General features: G+C 49.6%; 1 protein-coding gene across 2 annotated transcripts in view; it reads right to left on the bottom strand.

Annotated features, from left to right (window-relative positions):
• LOC139250209 (probable E3 ubiquitin-protein ligase HERC3) overlaps nucleotides 1-24,022 on the bottom strand; it is a 116,182-nt gene that overhangs the window by 81,127 nt on the left and 11,033 nt on the right. For both annotated transcript variants that reach the window (XM_070872712.1, XM_070872707.1), the window contains exon 2: nucleotides 8,009-8,268. In XM_070872712.1, coding sequence (XP_070728813.1) covers nucleotides 8,009-8,252 — 244 coding nt within the window. In that variant the 5' untranslated portion in view covers nucleotides 8,253-8,268. The remainder of the gene's footprint in view (nucleotides 1-8,008; nucleotides 8,269-24,022) is intronic.

Genomic DNA, 24,022 nt, shown 5'->3' with positions numbered 1-24,022 from the left:
CGTAAAACAATTCTCTCCTCATCCCCCCCTCCCTGATTATTTTGCCAATTATCTGAAAACCCCCGAGTTTATTTTGCTTGTTTCCTCGCTCTCTACGCATCGCGCAGACACGTAGCAAGGTCCCTCCCCTTCGGTTAGCTCCGCACCCACTTTAGTATCACCCACTGGGCCACCAGGGAGGGCTTTCGGCCAAGAGGGGGTACCGGCCTGCCTGTTGGCGGCCCGGCCGAACCCCTTGTCCTTCTCGGTGGTGGTGTCTGCGGGTTTGAGAGGTGCTGTCCAAAAAGATTCAATAGGACCTTTCAAAAAGGAACTGGATATATACTTGAAAAGGAAAAAATTGCAGGGTTACAGAGAGGGGAGCGGGACTAGTTCCAAGAGCTGGCACAGAAACAGTGGGCCGAATACCCTCATTCTGTCCTGTATCATTCTAGGAAATCAAGGATCTTTGATCAAAGCTGGAATCTGGACTTCATGAGTATTTTCACTGTTGTGACAATTACTTACCGCTTTACAATGCAGAATAATTCCTGGGACTTTTCGTCTGTGTGAGAGTGAAGGTTAGGTTCTGGTTCAGGTTTGCAATGTGTAATGAATCAACAGTAAAGTTATTACAGGAACCTGCCATTGCCTGGCATTTCAATGAGATCAGCCAGTAAACAGTTGCTAAAACAACTTTCTCAGGGTGGCAGAATGTGGAAATTCAGGATTGCAAAAGAGCCATGCCAAGGTGTGACGAAAGCAGGAAACAATCTTTTCAAGAGGATTACTATTTTGTAAAATAATAAAACATCCACAGCCAGCAATCAAAAGCAAAACCGTGCTCCTTGATTATAAGGCGGAACCCACAAAGCATTGGCCTTTCTGCATTTTGAATTGCTTTTAGCTTCTTTACACATGACTTTGGCCTGAAAATTATGAAGGGGTTTGATAGGGTAGACTTAGAGAGGGGGGGGGGGGGGGGGGGGGGGTCGAAATTACCCCCCTCCTTAAGGGGCGGTAATGGGGCAGTAAGGCCTTTCCGACCAGGGAAATTGCCCCCGGGCCGGGAGCGGCGGAAACAGGTTTCTGCCCCGCCCGGGGTGCCCACCCCACCGAGCACGTGCCGACTTCCTTTCCGCCCAGTGAGGGAACTTGCCCCGCGGGAGCCCCCCGACAGCTTTCCTCGGCGGGAAGCTGCCAGTGGCTGGGCTCCGCGTCCGCCCTTAAAAGGAGAGGAGAGGGCGTCCTTCCCCGGCCGCCATTTTATTTAAATTGTCGGCCGACTCTGCAGTCGGCCCGACAATGGCGGCCACGGGTTCGGCCGGGCCACCAACAGGCAGGCCAGTATCCCCTCTTGGGTACCGGACTTCTGGCCCGGCCAAAAGCCCTCCCTGGTGGCCCAGTGGGTGATACTAAAGTGGGTGCAGAGCTCACAGCGGCCCTCCCCTTTAACCGAAGGGGAGGGACCTTGCTGCGTGCCTGCGTGATCCAGCATGTCCACGCCGGGCTGAATTCCCTGCTTCAGTGCTGCTCATTTACTATTGTCTAGTCTGAGGCAGTGTAGCTCTTCTCCTTTTTGAACAGTGTTCATAAGGGCTACCAGCACTTGGGTTTTCATTGTTATTTAATACCGTTCGCCAGAAATCTTGCTTCTTTCGGAAAGCAATTTATTTTAACCAACAGAAAATCATCATAAAGGTATTATAATGAGATTCAAGTTAAATTAAGAATACTGGTTCAATTGCACGTTTAGAAGCTTTTCTTGCCGGGTAGGTTCTGGGGTCGTGAAGAACATTTTTGATACTTTATCTTGATCTTCATTTCTATAGAGTGGTCGATCTCCCATGGCATTCAGCACATGGAATCAAGACTAACTGTAGGCTTCGAATTAAGCAGGGCTAAAGAGCAAGGGATAAGAACATAAGAAATAGGAGCAGGAGTAGGCCATACGGCCCCTCGAGCCTGCTCTGCCTTTCAATAAGATCATGGCTGATCTGATCATGGACTCAGCTCTACTTCCTTTCCCGCTCCCCATAACCCCTTATCGTTTAAGAAACTGTCTAGTTCTGTCTTAAATTTATTTAATGTCCCGGCTTCCACAGCTCTCTGAAGCAGCAAATTCCACAGATTCACAACCCTCAGAGAAGAAATTTCTGCTCATCTCAGTTTTAAATGGGCGGCCCCTTATTCTAAGATCGCGCCCTCTAGTTCTAGTCTCCCCCATCAGTGGAAACATCCTCTCTGCATCCACCTTGTCAAGCCCCCTCATTATCTTATACGTTTCGATAAGATCACCTCTCATTCTTCTGAATTCCAATGAGTAGAGGCCCAACCTACTCAACCTTTCCTCATAAGTCAACCCCCCCCCATCCCCGGGATCAACCTTGTGAACCTTCTCTGAACTGCCTCCACAGCAAGTATATCCTTTCGTAAATATGGAAACCAAAACTGCACGCAGTATTCCAGGTGTGGCCTCACCAATACCCCGTACAGCTGTAGCAAGACTTCCCTGCTTTTATACTCCATCCCCTTTGCAATAAAGGCCAAGATACCATTGGCCTTCCTGATCAATTGCTGTACCTGCACACTATCCTTTTGTGTTTCATGCACAAGGACCCCCAGGTCCCGCTGTACTGCAGGGAGCAGGGTGAGCAGACGTAATTGAGTTACCATTTGAGAGATATATAGGACCCTGTTGGCTCCGGGCGGGTGTCCTTGCTGCCTGCTCAGGAGAGCAGGTTAAAATTGCAAATGTTCGATCAGGGCGGCTTTCGGACAGGGAAGAGCCAGGAGCGATTTTAACAAACCCACCCGCCAGGTTTCTGCTGCGTGAGTTGGGTTAAAATTGCCTTTCTGTTCCTAGCTTAATATTTCCTATGTCCACACTTATAATGGAAGCTGCTGTGTAAATTTACCCGGGCAGTAGTTAAGTGGCAGCTTGGCTCATTTGGGAGCACTCTTGCCCTTGAATCAAGATCGTGGGTTCAAGCTCCACTTCAGGACTTGGGCCCATAATCTAGACTGACACTAGCACACTACTGAGGGAATGGTTGATGTGTAATGGTCACCACACCTTAAAAAAATCCACGCACAGGCATTTTCCACCCCCTCAATTGGAGTTCAGGACTGGAACATCGGGTCCTTCATTGAAACATCTGTGAACTCTTGTGGAAGCAAGTCATCCGCGTTCGAGGGACCGCCTATGACGATGACTGAGGGAGTGCTGCATTGTCTGACGTAATGTTTTATTTTAAACGGAACATTAAACAGAGTTCCCATCTACCAGTTCAGGGGAGTGTGTGTCAAATAGTTCATGGTACTATTTGAAAAACAGGGGAGTTCCCTGGTCAACATTTGTCTTGCACGCATCATCACTAAAACATGCTATTGATCGCATTGCTGTGTGCAGCCACCCTAGCCCATCAGTCTGTGCGGCCCCCGGCCTGCGAGCATCATCGGGACAGGCCGGGGAGCGGAAGGAGCAGTGTAGCAGCGTACCACTCCAGGGAGCAGCACGTGCTGGAGCAGGAGAGCAACGGCAGCGAAGAGTGACATCATCAAGGTCCAGGTCGGTGATTGGAGCGTGGGCAGGTACAGCAGGAGCGGCGAGGTCGGGGCGAAGGAGCGGCGAGAGATTGTAGAGGGACGTGAGTTCGGGGCCCAGAAGAGCCGAGGGCCCAGGGGTAGCACGGCCCAGCCCACACTGCGATATGTGCGCGCACTAGGTCCGTGCAGCAGAGCTGGTCTCCAGTCGTCCTGGTTAATCCTTGACACTGGACCAAGACCCGTGTGGTGGCTGGTGTGCAATGGTTACCACACGTTAAAAAAATCCACGCACAGGCATCTTCCACCCTTCAGGATTTAGTTCGGACCTGGAATTTTAGGCCCATCATTGACGTGGAAGCAAGTCATCCTCGATTCGAGGGACTGCCTATGATGATGATGATGATGCTAGTGGGAGCTTGCTGTGCACAAATCAGCTGCCGCGTTTCCTACAACAGTGACTACCCTTCACAAGTACTCCATTGACTGTGAAGCTCTCTTAGATGATCTTATATTTATTGCCCATGCCTAGTTCGCCCAGTTTATAAATGGGTGACTTGCGAGACCATGTTGGAGAGCATTCAGAGTCAAGACTGACACCAGCGCAGTGCTGAGGGAGTGCAGCAGTTTGGGACTGGAGTCGAGACAGAGCCTCAGTTTAACATCTCATCTGAAAGACGGCCCCTCCAACAGGGTTGCACTACCTCAGTACCGCTCCGGCATGTCAGTCTAGATGTGTCTGGAGTGGGACATCGAACCCACAAGAGTGTTACCCACCGAGGCAAGGCGAAGGTATTGACTGAATTCAGCTTTTGCTTCATACACGTTTGGCCAATCAGATACTGGATTGGTGATTTGACAGATAAATCATCATTTCAGCCAATCTGAAAGTTATGCCTGCAGATAGCGGTGGGGGGGGGGGGGGGGGGTGGGGGTTCTTCATCTTCACCCCGTGGGTTGAACGGCTTTCCTGCCCATTACAGAACCCAGCCCATTTTGATTACATTGAAATCAATGCAATGAAGATCGGACATATTCCATAATGGGAAGGCGGTCCACAAGATTACTGCCCAGGCGGCGAATAAATGATTATACTCCAAAGTCCTTAAGTATGACACTTCTGACCTGTGGCGTGACAGACACGTGCTAGACACTGAACTTTTCATCAGATAGATAGTTAGATTACAGCACGGTCATGTATGACAGGAAGAACATAGGGGCTGAAGGAGGTCATTCAGCTCCTCGGGCCTGCTCCATTGTTCTATTAGTTCATGGCCTATCTGCACCTCTGCTCCACATGCCTCGATACCCTTACCTGACAAAAAAACGAGCGTTCTCAGTCTTGAAAGCTCCAATTGTCCGAGCAACCACACAGTGATGAAACAATTTGTCACGTGGTGCCCAGTGGTCACAGAAAGCCTCCAATAGAACCAGCTAACACCATATATTATTATTCCAAGGGCAAATTAAAGAGGCATTAACAACAACTTGCATTTATATAGTGCCCTTACCATAGTAAAACACCCCAAGGCGCTTCACAGGAGCGTTATCAAACAAAATTTGACACTGAGCCATATAAGGAGATATTAGGGCAGATGACCTAAAGCTTGGTCATAGCGGTAGGTTTTAATGAGTGTCTTAAAGGAAGAGAGGGAGAGATAGAGAGGCGGAGAGGTTTAGAGAGGGAATTCCAGAGCTTGGGGTCCAGGCAGCCGAAAGCACGGCCGTCAGTGCTGGAGTGATTAAAATCGGGGATGCTCGAGGGCAGAATTAAGGAGCACAGATACATAAGAACATAAGAAATAGGAGCAGGAGTAGGCCATACGGCCCCTCGAGCCTGCTCCGCCATTTAATATGATCATGGCTGATCAGATCATGGACTCAGCTCCACTTTCCTGCCCGCTCCCCATAACACCTTATTCCCTTATCCGTTAAGAAACTGTCTACCTCTGTCTTAAATTTATTCAATGTCCCAGCTTCCACAGCTCTCTGTGGCAGCAAATTCCACAGATTTACAACCCTCAGAGAAGAAATTCCTCCTCAACACAGTTTTAAATGGGCGGTCCATTATTCTAAGATTATGCCCCCTAGTTCTAGTCTCCCCTATCAGTGGAAACATCCTCTCTGCATCAACCTTGTCAAGCCCCCTCATAATTGTGAATCTGTGGAATTCTCTGCCCAAGGAAGCAGTTGAGGCTAGCTCATTGAATGTATTCAAGTCACAGATAGATAGATTTTTAACCAATAAGGGAATTAAGGGTTATGGGGAGCGGGCGGGTAAGTGGAGCTGAGTCCACGGCCAGATCAGCCATGATCTTGTTGAATGGCGGAGCAGGCTCGAGGGGCTAGATGACATACTCCTGTTCCTAATTCTTATGTTCTTATGTAATCTTATACGTTTCAGTAAGATCACCTCTCATTGGGGCCAAGTTTTGGCCTGAGTTGCTCCTGATTTTTTGGAGCAACTGGTTTAGAATGGAGTATCTTAGAAATTTGAATTCTCGGCATTTAGTTTGCTCCAGTTCTAGTCAGTTAGAACAGTTTCACTTTGGAACAGAATTTTTTTTTCAAAAGGGGACGTGTCCGGCCACTTACGCCTGTTTTCAAAGTTTAGGCAGTGAAAACTTACTCCAAACTAACTTAGAATGGAGTAATTGAAGATTTTTGTACGTTCGAAAAAACTTTGTCTACACTTTAGAAAATCAGGCGTAGGTTACAAATTAGGCGTAGGGAAAGGGAAGGGCTAGGGTTTAAAGGGAAGTTTACAAACATTAAACACTTCAGTTTTACAAATAAAGAGCCATCACCAATAATAAATGATAAATACATCAATAAATCAACCAATAAATCAATCAAAAAAAAAAACATTTAAAAAAAATCAATAAATAAAACATTTTCTACTTACCAACTGCAGCACCGGGAGTCCTCCAACAGCGTGCTGGGACGACCTCCCCAGTGTGTCTATCTCTCTGTCTGTGTGTGCGTGTCTGTGTCTCTCACTCTCTGTCTGTCAGTATCTGTGTTTCTGACAGCGAGGGGAGGGGGAGAAGGGGGAGGGGGAGAAGGGGTGTGGGGAGGAGGGGGGGTGGGGGAGGTGGAGGGGGGAGGAGGAGGGAGTGTGGGGGTGGAGGTGGGGGGGTGTAGGGGGAGGGGGGGGAGAGGAGGAGAAGGAGAGGAGAGAAGGGGGGAGAGAAGGGGGGAGAGAAGGGGGGTTGAAGAGGAGAGGGGGGAGAGGTGGGGGGGGGGGAAAGAGAGAGGGGGAGAAGGGAGGGAGGGAAGGGAGGAGGGGAGGGAGGGAAGGAAGGAAGGGAGAGAAGGAGGCTGAACGGCTGGGCCCAAGACTTCGGGCTGGATTTACAGATCGGTGGCGTCGGGTCTCGGGGGGGGGGGGGTTGCGGAGGTCCGGGGGGGGGGGGGAAAGAGTCGCGGAGATCCGGGGGGTGGGCGCGGAGGTCGGGTCGGGTCGGGGAGCGGAGGTCGTGTTGGGTCGGGTCGGGGGGGGGGGGCGCGGAGGTCGGGTCGGTTCGGTGGGGGGGGGGTGGGAAGCGAAGGTCGGGTCGGTTCGGGGGGGGGGGGGGATCGGGTCGGGTTGGGGAGGGGAGCAGAGGTCGGGTCGGTTCGGGGGAGGGGGGGGTCGGGACAGGTTTGGTGGGGGGGGAGCGGAGTTAGGGTTGCCGGGGTTGGGGGGGGGGGGGGGGGGAGAGAGAGCGGGGGTCGGGTTGGGTCCGGTCGGGTGGGAGGAGCCTTATGCACGCAGCCCCAGTGAGGCCATTCGGCCAGGGCTAGGGGCTGCGTGCTTCGGCGCCTATGCAGAGGTCCCGGCACTGTTTTTAGCGCAGGGACCTAGCTCCGCCCCCCACAGCTCGTGCTGCACCGTGCCCAGCTCCAGAGGACCAGCATGGAGCCGGAGAATAGGTATGTTTTTTTTAGGCACACTTTGTGGTGCGAAAAACGGGCGTCCAGGTCCGGGCTGCGCCGTTTTAGGCGTGGCCCGAAACTTGGGCCCATTCTTCTGAAGTCCAATGAGTAGAGGCCCAACCTACTCAACCTTTCCTCATAAGTCAGCCCCCTCATCTCAGAGGGCTGTGGGGCTTGAGAAGATACAAAGATAGGGAGCGGCGAGGCCATGGAGGGTTTTAAAAAGCAGGGTTAGGCAATCAAGCACTGTTTTCATGGGTGTCAAATGGGCAAATAACAACAAAGGTGCTATATAAATAAAATTAACTTTGTAAAACGCCCCAAGGCGTTTAAATAGCTGTTCAATGAGACGCTCCGATTATGCCAACTAGCCCAGAGAAAAATGATTATTTCTGGAGCTCCATTTCTCACTAGTCTTCACCCCGAGGCACGTCGTAACCAAACGGATGCATTTTCACAAAACCACCAGCGTTGAATAACTGTCCCCGTCTGATTTCTGAAGGCAGACCGAGACAACGCAGTGTGGAGGCCGACACCATTGCGCGCGCACTTCCGTAGTCATTACCTGGACTGTATCCCGCTTTCTCGTGGCCGAGCTGTCCCCAGATGTTTGAGCCACACGTGTAGACACTTCCGTCTTGTAGAACGAAAGCCGTGTGGTATCTCCCGCAGGCCACTTCCCGCACAGTTTTACTGCTGAAGAAGGAAGAAGTCCTTGGCTGGGCGACTATATTCTCGTGGACATCACCCAGCCCCAGCTGCCCCAGATTGGAATGACCCCAACAGAACAACTGCACTTTCGAGGTCATGGTTTTAGCGATTCTCCTGGAAACAGAGAGGGAAAGGGGGGGAGAAAGAGAAAAGTTAGATGATGCAGAGTGAGATACAATTTTGGTGGAGAGAAAGTCCAAACTCTGGGAGCTTTTGGGGATCAGGCTGTGAAAAGACAATTCCATGTGCAAACTCCATCTCTCTCCCTGGCCGCTGAACCAGACCGTTCGCAACCTAGGTGTCATGTTTGACCCCGAGATGAGCTTCCGACCACATAGCGGCTTCATCTTCAAGACCACCCACTTCCACAACTGTAACATCGCCTGACCCCACCCCTGCCGCAGCTCATCTGCTACCGAAACCCTCATCCATGCCTTTGTGACCTCTAGATCCCTGGCTCTCCTGGCCGGCCTCCACCTGGCATAAACTTAAAGTAATCCTACCGCACACCAAGTCCCGTTTACCCATCACACCTGCGCTCGCTGACCGACACTGGCTCCCAGTCCGGCAACGTTCCAATTTAAAATTCCATACCTTGTTTTCACTCCCTGTATGGCCTCGCTCCCTTCCCTATCTCTGTAACCTCCTCCAAATCTACAACCCTCCAAAATCTCTGCCCTCCTCCATTGGCAGCCGTGCCTTCCGCTGTCCTAAGCCTCCCTAAAACTCTCCACCTCTCTCTCCTCCTTTAAGACGCTCCTTAAAACCTTTGTCCAAGCTTTTGCCCACCTGTCCTGATATATTCTTATGTGATTTGGTGTCAAATTTTCTTTGACAATGCTCTTCAGAAGTGCCTTGGGATGTCTTACTACATTAACGCCACCGTATAAATGCAAGTTATTGTTGTAACATTGTCCTCGGGAGTTGCACACTTTATGTCCTGAAACGATGCTGTCAAACTGTTCACAAACTTCTGAGCTGAAATGGAGTCTCATTCTTATACACTATTTTTGTTGTGCCTTTGGATGCTCTGATAATGACTCCACGAGGCAATGTATTGCACTTGAACTGTAGTGACCTTAGTCCATTTAATATAACTCCAGAGTGAGGATCACACCTGGTGGCCTGCCTTTTATACTCGGCCTGGCACACCTGTACAGGTAACCTACAAGTCTCCCACTGCAGTGCCCTCTGGTGGCACATCATCTGTAATAGTACAAGCAGTAAACATGTCTGGATACATGACAATTTTAAAAACGGTTTCAACTGTAGTTTATTAAAAGATGAAAGATAGAAAGAACTCGCACTTATACAGAGCTTTACATGACCTCAGGATGTCCCAAAGAGTTTTGCAGCTAACATAATACTTTTGAAGTGTAGTCGCTGTTGTGGTGTAGGGAAACACGGCAGCCAATTTACACACAGCAAGCTCCCACAAACAGCAATGAGATAAGGACAAGATCATCTGTTTTTTTTTTAAGGTGTTGGTTGAGTGATAAATATTGGCCAAGACACTGGGGAGAATTCCCTTGCTGGTCTCTGAATAGTGCCGTGAAATCTTTTGCACCCAGCTGAGAGAGCAAACATGGCCTTGGTTTGACGTTTCATCTGAAAGATGGCAAAACGCTCGCTGCACCAGATCTTTTTCACTCAACTTTATCAAATGCTGAATACAGAAACCTTCTCATTTAGTTTGTAAGTACATAACAAAGCGGGATTTTGCTTCATGGGTTCTTTCTTGCTTAGCAACACATTGTTATCAAGAACAAGTTGGTTTATTAACAAAGGTTCAACAATCACACTAGACATTACCAGTTCATCCACTAGGCTCACAACTACATACCTCATCGTGGACGACCTAGACCCAATTTAGCTGGGGTTTTATTGAGTCTTGCGAGCATCACGTGACAGGCTAAGCCACTCACAATGCAACAGCTCTACAACTATTTTAAATGATACTATTAACCAAGTGCCCCCACCCACCCACCCCTCCTTGTTAATGGGGTATAACAACTAGAAAACCCAACAAATCAAATTCAAATTCAGTATACGGGAGTGATGATGCACTCCAATCCCTCCGGTGCCCAGCTCTCGCGAAGGCCGCGCGTACCAGTACACACCGCATACTCCGTCTCCAGGGACACCCTGGTGCAAACGTAGCCACGGAAGACAGGCAGGCAGTCGGGCTGAACGACTCCCTCGACCGCCCGCTGCCTGGACCGGCTGATGACCACCTTGGCCAGACCCAGGAGCAGTCCTACGAGGAGGCCTTCCGACCTGCCCGCTCCCCTCCGCACAGGGTGCCCAAAGATCAGGAACATGGGACTGAAGTGCAACCAGAAATCGAGGAGCAGCCCCTTCAAACAATGGAAGAGGGGCTGTAACCTCACACATTCTATAAAAACATGGAACACGGTCTCCTCAACAGCTCTACAAACCTGTGAGCATACGTTACACTAACCACAATACATTGCTGGAGGGGTAAGGAACAAAGTCAAAGCAGGTCCTCTCCTCCCTCCTTACACTAATCCTCCCAATCGCATCTTCGCATGATTTACAATACTTCGCATGGAATTGGATTAACAAGCAAACGATTCCAATTCACCAACTGGGTTGAGTTGTGATACAATAAGCCGCTCTTTTGAAACACTGAAACAAACAAAAAGCACCATAGCAGTACCTGGTTCTTCTTTTTTGTTTAAAAAAAACTCCCTTTTCCATTGTCGCAAATCCCCCAATTTCAACAGCAACTTTCACTTATGTAGCGCCTATAATGTAGTGAAAAAAGTCCCAAGGTGCTTCACAGGAGCGTCATAAAATAATCAGAAACCGAGCCAAAGAAGGAGATATTTGAACAAGCAACCAAAACCTTGGTCAGGCATGTAAGTTTTGAGGAGCCTCTTAAAAGGAGGAGAACGAGGTAGAGATGCGGAGAGCTTTAGGGAGGGAATTCCAGAGCTTGGGGATTAGGCAGCTGAAGGCACAGCTGCCATTGGTGGGGCGATGGAAGTGGGGGTTACACAAGAGGCCGAGGTTGGAGAAGGAAAGACCGACCACCCATTCTGCAATCATCTCTTGACACATTCTCACTCCATTGAGAACATAAGAACATAAGAATTAGGAACAGGAGTAGGCCATCTAGCCCCTCGAGCCTGCTCCGCCATTCAAAAAGATCATGGCTGATCTGGCCGTGGACTCAGCTCCACTTAGTCCCACTTCCCATCTAGTCTCACTTTCACACAAGGAACAATACCCCAAAACGATCAAAAGAATTAAACTCGTCACTCCTGGAAAATTATAGGGGGGAGAAATTGGCCGGCTTTGCCCCTCCCATTAGCGCCTGCGGGGGTGGGTACCGGGTCGCTGAGGGGTTACCGGCGAACTCACTAGCGCCCACGAACCTCCCTGGCGGTTTTGCACTGGCACTTACACTTGTCGCCTTGCTCTGTAGCGCCCCGTAGATCATGACATCATCTGGCGCGCAGCGCCGTGTTACCGCCCCACATGCGATATTCGCTCCCGCACCACCCCACCCCACCACCCCGCAGCATCACCGGGCGTCAAAGACGGCAGCTACAGGAGGCGTTGTCACCTCGGCTGGCCGCGTGGGGAGCGCTATTTAAAGGCAGTGGTGGTCAGCTCGGGCAAAATTTATCAATCTCCCCAGTCTGGTGCTTTTTGCTTTTTTTGGACCCCGTGATTCCTCAGCCCTGCACTCCCGCAGAGAGCTCGGGGTTGTTATGCACCTAGCGCAGGTCCCATGGCCCCACAGAGATAGGATGAAGATTGAATCAAACCAACATTGGCCCTTCCCTTTAAGCGAGGGAAGGAGCCTCTAAAGACGGCAGCGCTGCACCGAACATTGCTCAGCGCTTGATTTAGCGCTCCACTTCTCTCTTGGAATGCTAAGCTCCCGGGAGCAAAAAATCTTTTCCGCTTGGCGCTCCCTGAAAAGTTAACGCCCCAAACGGGGCGCCGCGCAATTTCTAGCCTACAAAGTACTGCCTTAACAAAAAAAAAATTGCTTCTTTTCTGTTGCCGGGTTCTTGGCCCATAGTTCCTTAACAGCCACGAGTCTTTTGTTAATAAAAAAAAGTATCTTCAACACCACCGACATCTTATCATAAAAGTAGATAAGAACATAAGAAATAGGAGCAGGAGTAGGCCATAAGGCCCCTCGAGCCTGCTCCGCCATTCAATAAGATCATGGCTGATCTGATCATGGACTCAGCTCCACTTCCCCGCCCGCTGCCCATAACCCCTTATCCCCTTATCGTTTAAGAAACTGTCTATTTCTGTCTTAAATTTATTTAATGTCCCAGCTTCCACAGCTCTCTGAAGCAGCGAATTCCACAGATTCACAACCTTCTAACAAGCCTCATTCGTTCGAACAGCTCAGCAGCAAACTGCTCTGTTACCAACAGGGAGCACCCTTTAAAAAATGCAATATTGATTTTCTCTTTGATACTGTCAGCGATTGCTTTATATCCGAAGGGGAGCAAACACACCTTGCCATCTATCTGGAACTCAATCAAACAGGAAACAGACCTGGAATGTAAAAATGGGGAACTACATTTTGCGGAAAGTGCTCAATGCATTGTTGGATTCTCTCTTTGTTATTACTGTTTGCTTAGTTTTACATTTATATTTAATTCCCTACCCCTATCCACCTCCATTGTAAACCCACATCCTCTGACTGAAGGGGTAGCTGGGCACATCTCTTACAATGCTGCACCAGAACCAGCTGATAGAAACATACATGCTGCCCCCTCAGTATTTGACACCCAAACATCAGCTGGCAAGCGTCAGAGCAGGATTGAAATTTCCCACCTCATCCCCGAACATGTCCGCAATGCACCTCGGTTCGGCCAGGCCCAGAGTATCGATGCACTCAGTTGGAAAGAGAAAAGGAGAGAAGGAGAGAAGGAGAGAAGGAGAGAAGGAGAGAAAGAAAGAAAGAGAGAAAGAAAGAGAAAAAGAAAGAGAAAGAGAGAGAAAGAGTAAGGGCAGTCAAGTGGAGCTGAGTCCACGGCCAAATCAGCCGTGATCTTGTTGGGTGGCGGAGCAGGCTCGAGGGGCTAGATGGCCCACTCCTGTTCCTAATTCTTATGTTCTTATTAATGTTGGGGAAGTCCAGAACCAGAGGTCACAGTCTAAGGATAAGGGATAAGCCATTTAGGACCTAGATGAGGAGAAACTTCTTCACCCAGAGAATGGTGAACCTGTGGAATTCTCTACCACAGAAAGTAGTTGAGGCCAATTCACTAAATATATTCAAAAAGGAGTTAGATGGAGTCCTTACTACTAGGGGGATCAAGGGGTATGGTGAGAAAGCAGGAATGGGGTACTGAAGTTGCATGTTCAGCCATGAACTCATTGAATGGCGGTGCAGGCTAGAAGGGCCGAATGGCCTACTCCTGCACCTATTTTCTATGTTTCTATGTTAAGAGAGAAAGAGAGAGAAAGAAAGAGAAAGAAAGAGAGAGAGAGAAAGAGAGAAAAAAGAGAAAGAGAGAAAGGAGAGAAAGAGAGACAGAAGAGAGAGAGAAAGAAGAGAAAGAAAGAAAGATAGAAGTGAGAGAGAAAGAAAGAAAGAAAGAGAGAAAGAAAGTAAAAAAGAAAAAAAGAAAAAAAAAGTTTTTAAAAAACCCAAAGAAAATAAAGACTTTCACAACCTCAGGACGTCTTAAAGTGCTTTACAGCCAATGAAGTACTTTTGAAGTGCAGTCACTGTTGTAATGTGGCCCATTTGCACACCGTGAGATCCCATAATGACCAGATAATCGGTTGTTTTAGTGATGTTGGTTGTGGGACACCGGGCCCCACGCCAGTGAAGCCCACAGTCCGCTGCACTTCCAGTGTAACCACATGTTTTCACATGTCATATGCGGAGTCAGCCTCTTTGAAACTATCGGTGAGCCTTTGCCAGTCCCATAGTTAACATGTGTGTGCAGAAAGTTGTGCAAGAGCCTACCCGACCCCAATATGTACCACATAAAATCAGAAGCGGTCTCTATTCTCCACTAAGTTTGACCCCTGCATTCCATCCCATCCCTCCTGAGTCCAACAGTTCACAGTGTGTCTCGGTAACGCGGCTTTACTAAGCGGTTTTCCATTTGAGCCTGTGTCGAGTTACAGAAACGTTAAGCACAGCAGACAGTTTATTTTGGCTCATCATGCATGAGTCACTGCTCGCTCCAGAGCTTGACTACTCTAGTTCCCTCATAATTCACTTCACAGCAATTTTGAGGCCTGTGAAAAATTAATTTAGCATGAATAATTCCTTTGGAACAACTAACTCCAATTAGAAGCAACATTTGAAATATGCAATAAAGTGCTGTGCGCAGCTTCTTCCTCGGCCTTCAAGAAGAAAACAATGCTCTATAGCATTAAAATAATGTCCACATCACTGGACTGCCCCCTATTTTTCACCATGGACCACTTTTTTAATGTGTATGTTCATAGAATCATAGAACGGTTACAGCACGGAAGGAGGCCATTCGGCCCGTCGAGCCGGTGCTGGCTCTCTGCAAGAGCACTTCAGCTAGTCCCACTCGCCCGCCCTTTCCCCGTAGCCCGGCACATTTTTTTCCCTTCAGATACTTATCCAATTCAGTTTTCAAAGCCACGATTGAATCTGGCTCCACCTTCCTTTCAGCCACTGCATTCCAGATCCTAACCATTCGTTGCATGAAAACGTTTTTCCTCAAGTCGCCTTTGGTTCTCTTGCCAATCACCTTACATCTGTGTCCTCTGGTTCTCGACCCTTCCACCAATGGGAACAGTTTTTCTTTACCTACTCTAGGATCCCTCATGATTTTGATCACCTCTATCGAATCTCCTCTGAACCTGCTCTGCTCCAACGAGAACAACCCCAGCTTCTCCAGTCTATCCACATTAAGTCCCTCATCCCTGGAATCATTCTCGTGAATCTTTTCTGCGCCCTCGCTAAGGCCTTCACATCCTTCCTAAAGTGCGGCGCCCAGAATTGGACACAATACTCCAGTTGGGGCCGAACCAGCGTTTTATTAAAGGTCCATCATAACCTCCTTGCCTTTGTACTCTTATGCCTCTATTTATGAAGCCCAGGATCCCAAAAGATTTTTCAACCGCTTTCTCAACTTGCCCTGCCACCTTCAACGATTTGTGCACAGATATCCACACCTATACCTACATTTATATAGCACATTGCCAGCAGAACTCAAGTGCTTCACATAATGCTGGCATTTTACAGCCTTCTGGATTCAACATCGAGTTCAACAATTTCAGATCATAGCTACCTCCCATTTTTTCGTACTGCAGGTAACCTACAAGGCTGCAGACCAAGAGCTGGAAAGTGGGATTAGACTGCTCTTTGTCGGCCAGCATGGCTACGATGGGCCGAATGGCCTCCGTCTGTGCTGTAAATGTCTATGATTCTAGGAGATGCTGGTTCGGTAGATGCCATTTACAGCTCCTCTGCACTCATATTTCGTTTCTTTGATTACTACTACACCGTGCCAGTGTCAGCTGTAGCTCTGGGTGGCACCCTTGCCTCTGAGTCAGACGGTTGTGGGTTCAAGTCCCACTCCAGGGACTGGAGCACAAAAAAATCCAGTCTGACACTCCCAGTGCAGTGCTTTCGGATGAGACATTAAACTGAGGCCCCGTCTGCTTTCTCAAGTGGACATAAAAGATCCCATGGCACTATTTTGAAAAAGAGCAGAGGGAGTTATCCCCGGTGTCCTGGCCAATATTTATCCCTCAATCAACAGAATAAAAACAGATGATCGGGTCATTATCATATTGCTGATTGTGGGAGCTTGCTATGCTCAAATTGGCTGCCACGTTTCCTATTTTACAACAGTGACTACACTCCAAAAATACTTCATTGGCTGCAAAGTGCTTTGAGACGTCCGGTGGTCGTGAAAGGCGCTACATAAAATCCAAGTCTTTCTTTTCTTTCTTGTCTCTTTTGCCTCGCACCATCATCCCTTTTGTCATTTAATCTCCCCTGCCTCCCACCCCATCACAGACCTTCCCTTGTGTTCCTTCATCCCTTCCCCCTTTCCCGGCCTCTGCACTTGCTTAAACCCGGTTACATCTCTAACTTTTGGTGGTTCTGACGAAAGGTCTGAAAAGTTAACTCTTCTTTCACTCACCACAGGTCCTGCCCGACAGGTGAATGTTTCCAGACTTCTCACTTTATATTTCAGATTGCCAGCGTCCACAGTATTTCGCCTTAGCTTCACACAATCAAGCAGTTTGGAGTGTTGTTGTGTCGGTGACTTTATCAAATATTATTTTTTTTCTCCCTCATCCATCACTTGCAGGTTTAAGAGGCAGGGAAGTGAGTGAGGTCACTTTGGGGGTCAACATGGCTATACAAATGACACACCTCGCAATGGAGAACTTGAAGCAAGTCAACCTTCCGTGGCAAACTCTGTAACCGGAGACCTGAACCATGCAGGTCTGCAGTGCTCCAGACTGTTGTGTATCTGTAAAGCATGCACACCAGGGAGCGCATCCCCTGAAGTCCCAAGGGATCCCAGCATCCCTTGCGAGCACTGTATATAAGCCGGCCCCGAAGGCCTGTTCCTCACTCTGGAGTGTCTTAATAAAGACTGAGGTCACGGTCCCTGTGTGCAGTCTCATCTGTGTTAGGAACACAACAACTGATGACGAGTATACGAATCCAACGCAAAGATGCAGTAAACTGTGGGCATCCTGGAGAAGTTCTCGGAGGGTGAGGACTGGGAAGCCAATGTCGAACGGCTAGACCAGTACTTTGTAGCCAACGAGCTGGACGGAGAAGGAAGCGCTGCAAAAAGGAGAGCGGTCCTCCTCACGGTCTGCGGGGCACCGACCTACAACCTCATGAAGAATCTTCTGGCTCTGGTGAAACTCAGAGATAAGTTGTATGAGGAGCTGTGTACACTGGTCTGGGAGCATCTTAACCCGAGGGAGAGGGTGCTGATGGCGAGGTATCGGTTCTACAAGTGCCAGCGATGTGAAGGTCAGGAAGCGGCGAGCTACGTCGCCGAGCTAAGGCGACTTGCAGGACAATGTGAGTTTGATGGCTACCTAGAACAAATGCTCAGAGACTTTTTTGTACTGGGCATTGGCCACGAGACCATCCTACGAAAACTTTTGACTGTAGAGACCCTCAGTAAAGCCATTGCGATAGCACAGGCGTTTATGTCCACCAGTGATAACACCAAACAAATCTCAGCACACAAATGGCAGCAATGTTCATAAATTAACTGGAACTGTGTTTGCAAGCAGAAATGTACAGGGCAGAAACCACGAGTCTGCAACTGGCAGCAGGCCTGTGACCCAGATGACTCAGAGTCCCCAACAAAGGATGAATGCAAGGCAATTCACACCTTGTTGGCGTTGTGGAGGCTTCCATTCAGCCTATTCATGCCGCTTCAAAGGGTATGATTGCAAGAGCTGTGGAACAACGGAGCACCTCCAACGAGCTTGCAAACGAGCTGCAAAACCTGATAACCACCACGTGGTAGAGGAAGATCGGTCCATGGTGGATCAAAGCAATTTTGAGCCTCAGAGAGAGGAGGCAGATGCTGAAGTACATGGGGTGCACACATTTTTGACGAAATGTCCACCTATAATGCTAAACGTAAAATTGAATGGCTTACCCGTAGCCATGGAACTGGACACTGGCGCTAACCAATCCATCATGAGTAAAAAGATGTTTGAGAGACTATGGTGCAACAAGGCACTCAGACAAGCCCTGAGCCCCATCCACACGAAACTGAGAACGTACACCAAAGAGCTCATCACTGTCCTGGGCAGCGCCATGGTCAAGGTCACCTACGAGGGCATGATACACAAACTGCCACTCTGGATTGTCCCGGGCGATGGCCCCACACTGCTTGGAAGGAGCTGGCTGGGCAAAATCCGCTGGAACTGGGATGATATCGGAGCGCTATCACATGTCGGTGAGGCCTCATGTACCCAGGTTCTCAACAAATTTCCTTCCCTTTTTGAGCCAGGCATTGGAAACTTTTCCGGGACAAAGGTGCGGATCCACTTGGTCCCAGAGGCACGACCCATTCACCACAAGGCGCGAGCGGTACCTCACATGATGAGGGAGAGAGTGGAAATCGAGCTGGACAGGCTGCAACGCGAGGGCATCATCTCCCCAGTGGAATTCAGCGAGTGGGCCAGCCCGATTGTTCCAGTACTCAAAAGTGATGGCACGGTCAGGATTTGCGGCGATTATAAGGAAACTATTAGTCGTTTCTTGCTGCAGAACCAATACCCGCTACATAAGGCAGACGACCTATTTGCGACACTGGTAGGAGGCAAGACGTTCACCAAGCTTGACCTGACTTCGGCCTACATGACGCAGGAGCTGGAGGAGTCTTTGAAGGGCCTCACCTGCATCAACACGCACAAGGGACTGTTCATCTACAACAGATGACCGTTTGGAATTCTGTCGGCTGCAGCGATCTTCCAGAGAAACATGGAGAGGCTACTCAAGTCGGTTCCACACACGGTGGTTTTTCAAGACGACATATTGGTCACGGGTTGGAACATCGTCGAGCACCTACAAAACCTGGAGGAGGTCCTCCAGCAACTGGATCGCTGAAGAGGTCGAAATGCGTCTTCATGGCAACAGAAGTGAAATTTTTGGGGATAAAGATCGCGGCGGACGGCATTTGGCCCACAGACGCCAAGACAGAGGCTATCAGGAACGCGCCCAGGCCACAGAATGTCACGGAGCTGCGGTCGTTCCTGGGATTCCTCAACTATTTTGGTAACTTCCTACCGGGGTTAAGCACCCTCTTAGAGCCCCTACATGTGTTATTGCGTAAAGGTGAGAACTGGGTATGGAGAAAAAAACCAAGTAATTGCTTTTGAGAAAGCCAGAAACATTTTATGCTCCAACAAGCTGCTTGTATTGTATAACCCGTGTAAAAGACTTGTGCTTGCATGTGATGCGTCGTCGTACGGAGTCGGGTGTGTATTACAACAAGCTAACGTTGCGGGGAAGTTGCAACCTGTCACCTATGCCTCCAGGAGCTTGTCTAAGGCCGAGAGTATCTACAGCATAATTGAGAAAGAGGCTTCAGCGTGTGTGTTCGGAGTAAAGAAAATGAATCAGTATCTGTTTGGCCTCATATTTGAGCTGGAAACCGATCACAAGCCCCTCATATCCCTGTTCGCTGAAAACAAGGGGATAAATATAATGCCTCAGCCCGCATACAAAGGTGGGCACTCGCACTATCAGCGTATAACTATACCATCCACCACAGGCCAGGCACCGAGAACTGTGCGGATGCTCTCAGTCGGCTACCATTGCCCACCACGGGGGTGGAAATGGCGCAGCCTGCAAACTTGTTGATGGTGGCGCAGCCCGCAGACTTGTTGATGGTCATGGAAGCGTTTGAAAATGATAAATCATGTGTCACGGCCTACCAGATTACGACTTGGACCAGCCAAGATCCTCTGCTGTCCCTAGTAAAATACTGTGTACTGCATGGGAGCTGGGCCAGCATCCCCGTTGAAATGCAAGAGCTAATCAAGCTGTTCCAGCGGCGAAAGGACGAGCTGTCCATTCAGGCAGACTGCCTGTTGTGGGGTAACCACATAGTGCTACCAAAAAAGGCAGGGAGACGTTCATCTCGCATTTCCACAGCACACACCCGGGTATAGTAATGATGAAAGCGATAGCCAGATCCCACGTGTGGTGGCCCGGTATCGACTTGGACTTAGAGTCCTGTGTACGGCAATGCAGCGTGTGTGCTCAGTTGAGCAACGCGCCCAGGGAGGCACCACTATGTTTGTGGCCCTTGGGAGCACTGTATATAAGCCAGCCCCTAAGGCCTGTTCCTCACTCTGGAGTGTCTTAATAAAGACTGAGGTCACTGTTACTTTAACCTCCCTGTGTGCAGTCTCATCTGTGTTAGGAACACAACACAGACCACTGGTGATAAGTCATCATTAAAGGGCCCTGGTGGGGGGAGTCACATATCATAAAAATTTACGGCACAGAAGGAGGCCATTTCAGCCCATCGTGTCCGCACCGGCCGACAAAGAGCTATCCAGCCTAATCCCACTTTCCAGCTCTTGGTCCGTAGCCCTGTAGGTTACGGCACTTCAAGTGCATATCCAAGTAGTTTTTAAATGTGGTGAGGGTTTCTGCCTCTACCACCCTTTCAGTGAGTTCTCGACCCCCACCACCCTCTGGGTGGGTGAAAAACATTCTCCTCAAATCCCCTCTAAACCTCCTACCACTTACTTTAAATCTATGCCTCTTGGTTGTTAACCCCTCTGCTAAAGCAAATATGTCCTCCTATCGACTCTATCTCGGTCCCTCATAATTTTATACACCTCAATAAGGTCTCCCCTCAGCCGCCTCTGTTCCAAGGAAAACAAACCCAGCCTATCCAATCTTTCCTCATCGCTAAAATTCTCCAGTCCAGACAACATCCTCGTAAATCTCTGTACTCTCTCTAGTGCAATCACATCTTTCCTGTCTCCTCTTCTTAGACAGTCCCTCGGAATCAAGGATGACTTGTTTCCACATCTTTCCTGTAATGCGGTGACCAGAACTGCACGCAGTACTCTAGTTGTGGCCTAACTAGTGTTTTACACAATTCAAGCAAAGCCTCCCTACTCTTAAAGTCTATGCCTCGATCTCATCATAATAGGCAGTCCCTCAAAATCGAGGAAGACTTGCTTCCACTCTAAAAATGAGTTCTTAGGTGACTGTAATATGGGAATTACAGTCTCTGTCACAGGTGGGATAGACAGTTGTTGGAGGAAAGGGTGGGTGGGGAGTCTGGTTTGCTGTATGCTCCTTCCGTTGCCTGCGCTTGTTTTCTGCATGCTCTCGGCGACAAGACTCGAGGTGTTCTGCGCCCTCCCGGGTGCTCTTCCTCCATTTGGGGCGGCCTTTGGCCAGCGATTCCCAGGTGTCGGTGGGGATGTTGCACTTTATCAAGGAGGCTTTGAGGGTGTCTTTGAAATGTTTCCTCTGCCCACCTGGGGCTCGCTTGCCGTGTAGGAGTTCTGAGTAGAGCGCTTGTTTTGGGAGTCTTGTGTCGGGCATGCGGACAATGTGGCCCGCCCAACGGAGCTGGTCGAGTGTGGTCAGTGCTTTGATGCTGGGAATATTGGCCTGATCGAGGACACTGACGTTGGTGCGTCTGTCCTCCCAAGGGATTTGCAGGATCTTGCGGAGACATCATTGGTGGTATTTCTCCAGCGATTTGAGGTGTCTACTGTATATGGGCGACGTCTCTAAGCCATACAGGAGGGCGGGTATCACTGCAGCCCTGTAGACCATAAGCTTGATGCCAGATTTGAGGGCCTGATCCTCGAACACTCTCTTCCTCAGGCGACCGAAGACTGCACTGGCGCATTGGAGGTGGTGTTGGACCTCATCATCGATGTCTGCCCTTGCTGATAGTAGGCTCCCGAGGTATGGAAAGTGGTCCACGTTGTCCAAGGCCGCGCCGTGGATTTTGATGACCGGCGGGGGCAGTCCTGTGTGGTGGGGTCAGGTTGGTGGAGGACCTGTGCCTTACGGATGTTTAGTGTCATGTCTATGCTTTCGTACGCCTTGGTGAAGATGTTGACTATGACTTGGAGTTCGGCCTCTTGAGTGTGCGCAGACGCAAGCGTCGTCCGCGTACTGTAGTTCGACGACAGAGGATAGAAACATAGAAAATAGGTGCAGGAGTAGGCCATTCGGCCCTTCAAGCCTGCACCATCATTCAGTATGATCATGGCGGATCATGCAACTTCAGTACCCCATTCCTGCTATCTCACCATACCCTTTGATCCCTTTAGCCGTAAGGGCCACATCTAACTCCCTTTTGAATCTATCTATCAAACTGGCCTGAACAACTTTCTGTAGAGAATTCCACAGGTTCACCACTCTCTGAGTGAAGAAGTTTCTCCTCATGTCGGTCCTAAATGTCTTATCCCTTATCCATAGACTGTGACCCCTGGTTCTGGACTTCCCTAACATCAGGAACATTCTTCCTGCATCTAACCTGTCCAATCCAGTCAGAATGTTATATGTTTCTATGAGATCCCCTCTCATTCTTCTAAATTCCAGTGAATATAAGCCTAGTCGATCCAGTCTTTCTTCATACGTCAGTCCTGCCATCCTGGGAATCAGTCTTGGATCTGGCCTGGAGGCGACGAAGGTTGAATAGGTTCCCACTGGTTCTATAGTTTAGTTCCACTCCAGCAGGGAACTTGTTGAGCGTGAGATAGAGTATTGCACCCCGGCAGATCGAGAAAAGGGTTGGCATGATGACGCAGCCCTGTTTGACACCGGTCCGGATGTGGATTGAGTCTGCGGTGGATCCTTTGGCCAGTATCACGGCTTGCATGTCGTCGTGGAGCAGGCAGAGGATGGTGACAAACCTTTGGGGGCAGCCGAAACGGAGGAGGACGCTCCATAGTCCCTCGCAGTTAAGTGTCAAAGGCCTTTGTGAGGTCAAAGAAGGCCATGTACAAGGGTTTGTACTATTCCCTGCATTTCTCTTGCAGTTGCCGCGCCGTGAAGATCATGTCCATTGTACCCCATAGCGGACGTAATCCGCATTGTGACTCCGGGAGGAGCTCCTCAGGCACAGGGAGAAGACGGTTGAGAAGGATTCTAGCGATGACTTTCCCAGTGGCCGACAACAGGGAGATTCCTCCTTAGTTGCCGCAGTTGGACTTGTCCTCTTTTATAAAGATGGTCATGATTACGGTATCTCTGAGATCTCCAGGCTTACATTCCTCCTTCCAGATGAGAGAGATGAGGTCATGCGTTCGAGCCAATAGTGCCTCTCCGCCATACTTTAGTGCCTCAGCGGGGATTCCATCTGCTCCCGATGCCTTGTTATTCTTAAGCTGATGGATGGCCTTTTCTACCTCGTGCAGTGTTGGGGTTTTGCTGAGATGGTGGTGGGTAGCATGCTGCGGGATGGAGTCGAGGACACTCGTGTCAATGGCAGAGTCTCGGTTAAGGAGATCTTCGAAGTGCTCCTTCTAGTGGGCCCTGACTGCTTCAGTATCCTTGATGACAGTCTCCCCGTTCTTGGCCAGCAGTGCGGGGAGGGGGGGACTTGGGTGCTTGGTGGACTTGACTGCGGTGAAACATCCTCGCATATCATGGCTGTCGGCCAGCTCCTGGATGTCCTGTGCTTTCTCCACCCACCATCTATTTTTAGGTCGCAGGTTTTTTGTTGGACCTCGGCCTTCAGCCATCTCTCGAGCTGCTTTGCTGCTCCCAAGTTGGGTTGTTGCTTTAAGTTCAGAAATGCCCTGCGCTTGCGGTTTATTAGCTCCTGGATCTCCTGGTCGTTCTCGTCAAACCAGTCCTGGTGTTTCCTGGTTGTATGACCGAGCGTCTCTTCGCAGGCACTGGTTATGGTAGCCTGGAGTGCAGACCAAGCGCTGTGGGCACTCTGCGTCTTGGGGTTATTGAGGGTCGCCAGGTTGGCAGCGAGGCGTTGGCTGTATAGGGCTCTCATAGCTGGGTCTTTGAGTGCCCCGCCGTTGATTTTTCTGCGGCACTGCTTCTGCTGCCATCGCCGCTTTGTGGCTATATTAATGTTGATGACGAAGCGGATTAGGCGGTGGTCCGTCCAGCAGTCATCGGCTCCTGTCATGGCGTGGGTGATGCGCACGTCCTTGCGATCCCTCGCTCGAACGATGACGTAGTCGAGCAGGTGCCAGTGTTTGGAGCGAGGGTGTTGCCACGATTCCTTGTACTTGTCCCTCTGGCGGAACAAGGTGTTGGTGATGACAAGATCATGTTCTAGGCATTTTGTCATGAGCAGGGTACCGCTGGAGTTGGTTTTCCCTACCCCCTCGCTGATGATCACGCCTCCCCAGAGGTCCGTGTCCTTACCGA

Source organism: Pristiophorus japonicus, chromosome 2 (assembly GCF_044704955.1).
Source record: "Pristiophorus japonicus isolate sPriJap1 chromosome 2, sPriJap1.hap1, whole genome shotgun sequence".
NCBI classification, from domain to species: domain Eukaryota; kingdom Metazoa; phylum Chordata; class Chondrichthyes; family Pristiophoridae; genus Pristiophorus; species Pristiophorus japonicus.
The sequence above is the reverse complement of the archived record's forward strand: the minus strand, read 5'-3'. Positions and strand labels throughout refer to the sequence as shown.